Below are 7500 nucleotides of genomic sequence, written 5' to 3'. Positions count from 1 at the left end.
TCATCATCATCATCATCATCATCATCATCATCATCATCATCATCATTATTATTATTATTATTATTATTATTATTATTATTATTATCATTATCACAAAGGTAATCGTTATAATCAATTTTATAAACGTATTTTTACTCTCATGAACATCTCATGATTCTTTCCATTAAAATTACTAGCAGTAGAATCTGTCATGATTTTTCAATAGAATGCAAGCACATGTCGCTTATCATAGAAAATACAAAGATACTTCACGCTAACTCTAATTAATTGAAATGGCTAATTAATTGAAGACATTGTTGTTGTTGCAAAAAAAATAAAGCAGATTTATATCAAAATTGTACAAAAACAAACGTATTTGAGTTTATCCTCTAAAGTGCTGGTGATTATTTCCAAAATCAATCATTCGACGCATAAAACGAGTGATGTTACCATAGAAGTGCGTAGAAATATGTATTCATGGTGATGTATTTTACGAGTTTTTCGGTCATAAATATTCAGGTGCGATATTGGTATGGTTACTTAATCAATGGCCGTAACGTAGAATTACTGGCAGTTCCTCTCATTATGCCTACAAAAGGTCAAGTAGGGAATATTAGGCCAACATAGATGTGTCTCATTGCAGTGCCAACAAGGTATTCACCGCTGATCTTCATTCAATCACTCAATCAATCTCATAGCAATGTTGATAAAAAAAAAAATAGTTTCGAGAGAAATTCTACACTCATATTGTTTTTGCTTTCTTCATCGTTATCATCATTTTTAATCGTTTCTTATATAAAAAACGATGATAATAAAGAGAAAAACTATGAGTGTAGAATTTCTCTCGAAACACTTTTTTTGTTTAACATCATTGCTAAGATACTGATTGAATAAGATTCCCTATTCTTAAAATAAAGCTTTGTTTCCCTTTGAGGATTCCGTAGTGGTTTTCGAACCAATTAACGGCTAGATTATTGCACTATAGTCACTGTTAGATTATGAAGGATTTTCTGCGTTGATAGGGGATAGGGTATCAACAGTGTGTTAAGGCTTCTTTTTAATGCTCATGTATGCAGAGAATCACCAGTCCTGGCACTCCGGCAGTCACCTTTGAATTAGCAGCTGACCGCTTTCGAATTTATATAATTATGGCTTTCCACAAGTATCGCTTGCATGAGGAACGCCTCCCAAACGAAGACGGCGAGCGTGTACACGCACATGTACATGCGTTCACAGACGTATACATACAAAAAAAAAGAAAAAAAAAAAGACGACCTCCCCTCTATCACCTATTCACACATTCATATCCATGTATACAGCACACTTGTACATCCGCGCACGCACTTGAACATCTGTGTACGTACACACTGATGTACATACATGAAATGGAACCATCATACAAGAAGATGTTGTAAAACAAACAGTCAGTTTCATGTTATAATTAATCTTCCGTCGGACGTAGGATTTCGCTGTCGAGAAGGTTCCTATTTTTGTCATTTTGATATTTTTTTTATTATTTTTATTAATTATTTTTATTTTTATTATTTATTATTTTTATTATTTATTATTTTTATTATTTATTTTTATATTATTTTTTATTATTTATTATTTTTATTATTCCTATTTTTATTATTTTGGGCTATATCTTCATGCAATAAACGGCATTTGAAAGATTTAAAAAAAAAAAAAGTTGATAAACATAATAGCAAATTAGAATTATGCAAGAATATCCTGAATTTTCTTCCTCTTAATTTTTTTTTTCTCTCTCTCTTTCTCTTTTCTCGAGAACAGATGTTCACTAATCAAAAAATATCATTGGAGGTAAAGTATTTACATTCATTATTTTTATTTGAGAATGAAGCCAGAATTTTAAGATGTTTCATATGATAATTGTTATAAATAATGGTGATAATGGCTGCAACATGGATAGAATCTATAATGGTGCCATCTGCAATGTTATATCTTTCTGCACATTTTCTGTACATTTTCTGTACATTTTCTGTACATTTTCTGTACATTTTCCTATGTCTGAGAGAGCTTTTCAAAAAAAAAAATAATGAGGAAAAACTTTTTTTTTGTAATTATTTTAATTTTCAAATGACTTTACTAGGATATTTTTGTTAATATTGGAAAAAATATATAATCAACACCAGCCCTTAAAATTCGTATGATAATAGCAACATGCATCAATGAGTAAAAACAATTCCTAGTCATCGTTAGTCAGTTGTTTCACGAATTCGTTTACTTTTTCCTGTAATTATATTCACTGCCTCATATCTATGGCATCTGGTAGATAATAAAATAATAGATAAAATAGATAAAATATTTATGGCATCTGGTAGATTAAATTGCAGAAAAAAAAAAAATCATTTTTGAAATCACCAAGCACACGTTTTATTTGATTTCCAGGAATTTGATTACGTCCAGGATACTGTTTACATTTCTTTCTTTCCTTCTTTCTCTCTTTTTTTCTCTCTTTTTTCTTTCTTTCTTTTTTTTCTCTTTTTTTTCTTTCTTTTTTTCTCTTTTTTTTCTTTCTTTCTTTCTCTCTTTTTTTCTTTCTTTCTTTTTTCTCTTCTTCTTCTTCTCTTTCTTTTTTCTTCTTCTTTTTCTTTCTTCTTTCTTCTCTCTATCTCTTCCTTTTTTCTTTCTTTCTTTCTTTCTTTCTTTCTTTCTTTTTTTTTTTTTTGATTGGGACTATATTATGATGGACACTATAATTAGGGAGTATATCAAGGCGCTGGTGGTCATTAGTTAAAGGAAATTGAAATTGTCTGGAAACTGAGTGCAACGGGATAATGGATATTCGTAAATAATGAATACAGCTGCATTTTAGCAACATTATTGCAATTAGCAAGATCAGTTTTATTACTATGCATGTGGCCCTCGTTACTATTGTTATTTTTTGTGGATTTTTGTTATCATTAGCATTATTCTTATCACTGTGATCATTATTCCTATCGTTAAGTAACACTAGCGTTGACATTGTTGATTTTTTTTTCCTTCACAGTTCCGTGATGTTGAGAATGATGAAGCCGGCGTTGAGGAAAGCTTCCCTGGTAACTAACAGTTTTATTAACCGAAACATTTCTTAAGAATTAACTATATAGGAAGGTGAATACGCAAACACTCACTCACACACACACGCACACACACGGGCACAGACATACATGCACGCAGACAGATACGCACGCACGCACGCACGCACACACACACACACACACACACACGCACTCACATATAAACACACGCACGCACGCACACACACACTCGCACAAGCAAGATATGTATACATGTATAATGTATACATGTATAATGAATAGATATGTATATATGTATGCATACATGTAAATAAATGTATACTATGAATATACATATACATATTTCCTTACATACTGTGGCTGTTTTTCTTTATATGTATATGTGTGTGTGTGTGTGTGTGTGTGTGTGTGTGTGTGTGTGTGTGTGTGTGTGTGTGTGTGTGTGTGTGTGTGTGTGTGTGTGTATATATATATATATATATATATATATATATATATATATATATATATATATATATATATATATATATATATATATTTTTTTTTTTTTTTTTTTTTTTTTTTTTTTTTTTTTTTTTCGAAATCCACCTGGATTCCATTTTAAGGTCTGGAATATATATATATATATATATATATATATATATATATATATATATATATATATATATATATATATATATATATATGATTATAATTATATACGTACACATATATAGATATATGAATAGATCGATATATATATATATATACATATATATACAAATTTATATTTATCTATTGTTTGAGTGTGTGTGTATGTGTGTGTGTGTGTGTGTGTGTGTGTGTGTGTGTGTGTGTGTGTGTGTGTGTGTGTGTGTGTGTGTGTGTGTGTGTGTGTGTATGTGTGTGTGTGTGTGTGTGTGTCTGAGTGTGTGTGTTTGTATTTATGTCGGAGAAAGAAGGAAAAGAGAGCCGGATAATATTCTTATCGTAAAATAATTCTCTCACTTCAGACGGCAGACAGATCGACCCAACTCATGAATGCCTCAACACTCCGAATAAATGCGCAAATGCAGATCTATCAGGTGGCTATTGCCTTAATCTTGCCCTTGAATCGCAATGCCTTGGAAAAATGGATTCCAGTTTATGCAACAACAAAAACTGTGGATGCTGCGTAAGGCACGTTTGCGAAAATACACCGAATAAATGCAAAAATGCAGGGGACGCAGGTGGCGTGTGCCTCAATCTTGACCTTGAGTCGCAGTGCGAAGGGACTATGGACGCAACTTTATGCAACAATCAAAACTGTGGATGTTGCGTAAAGCATCATTGCAGCAATACACCAGATATATGTTCAAACAAAGGAGGAACTTGTATAAACAAGATGGACACCTGTGAAGGGACTACTGATGATAGCCTCTGTTTCAACACACACTGCACTTGTTGTATCATTGGTAAGTAACTACACAGCTGGGGGTTTATCGATATTTCAAGCTGTTTCCACAACGATGATGCTTTTGTGTCTGAAAACACACACCTTTCATTGAAAAATCAACCACACATATTCTTTCGTCTTCAATATATTATTTAAGTGTAAGGTTTAATGTGGAAAATGGAAAAGGGATTTTGGATTTAGTCTTCAAATGCGTCAGCAGGTTATGCGATTTCGTTATTGAATTTATTGAATTTGTGGTCTCTACATTATTTCGTTCTGTGATTTGTTTGTTTGTTTTGTGTTGAGTCACATTTAAGTATGTAACAATTAGGTAATACTAGTCACCCCTTGAAGACTCTTCTATTACTATATTCTGTGTACGACATAACGGACACCTTCATACATCAATATGGATTTACATATTATTTATTCATAACAGATCAGACAACTACAGCGGCTCCAACAACTACTACGGCACCTCCAACAACAACCACAGCACCTCCAACAACAACCACAGCAACTCCAACAACAACCACAGCACCTCCAACAACAACCACAGCATCTCCAACAACAACAACAACTGCTTAATTAAGACATGTCCCATGATCCCTACGGCTATCCATGATGTACTTTTCGGTTTGACTATAATAAGTATTCTGAGTTGTATTGTATATCCTGCACTAGATGAAAATGTCCTCTAAATACGTTTCATTCTGCATTGCAAACTAATAAAAGTGACTGCATACAAAAGTATTTCTTGTTTACACCTTTCTGAATATTTGTTCTAGCAGAAGCTGATTTATTCCATCAACAGACAATACTCTAAATAAACATGCAAAACTTTCTAAAAAGCGGTTGAAGATATTTGATTTGCTAATTTACTGTTAATCTAATTAATATAAATGAAAGCTTTGGAATTAAGAGAGTGAGGAGAAAAAAGTTATATATGTGTAGTGGAATCAGGTTTCTTTATAACAGATGATCAAATATATGTTCATATGAATAAATAGATTAATGTATATCCACATATTAGATAGATAGCTAGATAGATATGTATGCAGTCATGTGCATTTATATATATATATATATATATATATATATATATATATATATATATATATATATATATATATATATATATATATACATTTATATATATATATATATATATATATATATATATATATATATATATATATATATATATATATATATATATATATATATATATATATATATATGTATATATGCCGATGATATAGTTTTGATTGCCAGCAGTATCACTGAACTACAACAACTACTAGATAAGGTTGGAGAAGCAAGCGAGGGGGCTGGCTTGTTTCATAATGCCAGGAAAACTAAGATCATGAAGATTCAAAGATGGCCGGCAGTGAGCAATGATGAACACGTTACAATCAATGGAATGATTGTGGAAAATGTGAAAGAGTTCACTTATCTTGGAGCTGTTTTATCTAATACATATGATGATTCAACGGAGATAAAAAGAAGAATTACCATTGCCAAAAACGCCACAATTGCTCTCAATAACATCTGGAAAGACCGAAGCATTGCCTTACGGACAAAGCTGAGGTTATTGAACTCATTAGTTTTCCCAATTGCATCATATGGTTCTGAGTGTTGGGTGCTGAAGTAGATAGACAAGAAAAAGATCAATAGTTTTGAAATGTGGTGTTACAGACGAGTACTGCGTATTAGCTGGACAGAGAAGAAGACGAATGATGAAGTGCTGAGAAAAATAAATTGTAAAGACCGGCTGTTGGACATCTTGAACAGGAAGAAATTAAAGTTTATTGGTCATGTAATGAGAAGTAAAAGTATTGAGAAAAACTTGCTGACAGGGATGGTGATAGGAAACAGAGGAAGAGGCAAACCGAAGACAAGACTGAGCGACAATATCAAAGATATTTGCGGGCTGTCGATGGTACAAGTGGAAAGAAAAGCGTAAGATCGAGTTTAGTGGCGAAGGATGGTGGAGAGGTCCACGGCTGCTCAAACATGAGCATACCGTTATTGATGATGATGATATATATATATATATATATATATATATATATATATATATATATATATATATGTATGTTTTTTTTTTTTACGGTAGGTTCATGTTTGAGCCGTCGTGGTCACAGCATGATACTTAATTGTAGTTTTCATGTTGTGATGATCATGGAGTGAGTACGTAGTAGGGTCCCCAGTTCATTTCCACGGAGAGTGCCGGTGTTACCTTTTAGGTAATCATTCTCTCTATTTATCCAGTGGCTAAATAGGCAATCGAGGTGAAGTTCCTTGCCCAAGGAACTACATCGTATCTAGGTTCGATTTACCTAAAATTATTTAAATCAGCGCGCGTGCTTATATACGCGCGCGGGCGATGCGTGTGTGCATGGATGCACCCACGCACTTGCATGCGGCGATTGGTGTGTGCACTTGCACTGATTTTATGTATGTATATATAAATATATATGTGTGTGTGTGAGTGTGTGTGTGTGTGTGTGTGTGTGTGTGTGTGTGTGTGTGTGTGTGTGTTCGTGTGTGTGTTTGTGAGGATTTTATTTGCGAGGATTTTAAACAATTTTAAGTGCCGGACCTTATCAAAAGCTTTTTAACAGTAAGTGAAAACCAGGTAGATGTTTTACCGGTGCTGGATGACACCCTCGGCAAGCATTCTCACTCCTTGTGTCTTTATTTTTCATAAACCCAAACTGATTCTGGGTAGTTGTCTTCTGATCTTCTGTCGGATGATTTTCAGAAAAGCTTTATGAATATGCGGCATTAGAATAATCGTGCGGTATTGTGAGCACTCAAGTGTTCCTGGGACCTTTGGAAAGGCAATGGATACTGATTTCAGTTGCCTGTATCATAGATATAATTTAGGAAGTTCCAGATGAGATCAATACCTTTCTCTCAGATGTGACCGCTTCTAGGACTAGATCTTTTGATCTGGTTCGTCGTCAAAAAGTTCTTGAACATACTCTTCCCAACGAGCACTGACATATTTGGTCTGGTGGAGAATGCGGCAAGGAAAAGGATCAGTGATCAGTGATCTCT

The 7500-nt window shown here is 33.2% G+C and overlaps 1 protein-coding gene across 1 annotated transcript in view; it reads left to right on the top strand.

The window, feature by feature from the left end:
* Positions 1–5184, top strand: part of LOC119573238 (integumentary mucin C.1-like) — a 6047-nt gene extending 863 nt beyond the window's left edge. The window contains exons 2-4 of the mRNA XM_037920367.1: positions 2990–3038; positions 4013–4453; positions 4874–5184. Of these exons, the coding sequence (XP_037776295.1) occupies positions 2990–3038; positions 4013–4453; positions 4874–5022 (639 nt within the window). The 3' untranslated portion in view covers positions 5023–5184. The remainder of the gene's footprint in view (positions 1–2989; positions 3039–4012; positions 4454–4873) is intronic.
* Positions 5185–7500: the final 2316 nt, after the last annotated feature.

Source organism: Penaeus monodon, chromosome 5 (assembly GCF_015228065.2).
Source record: "Penaeus monodon isolate SGIC_2016 chromosome 5, NSTDA_Pmon_1, whole genome shotgun sequence".
In the NCBI taxonomy this organism is placed as follows: domain Eukaryota; kingdom Metazoa; phylum Arthropoda; class Malacostraca; order Decapoda; family Penaeidae; genus Penaeus; species Penaeus monodon.
The sequence above is the reverse complement of the archived record's forward strand: the minus strand, read 5'-3'. Positions and strand labels throughout refer to the sequence as shown.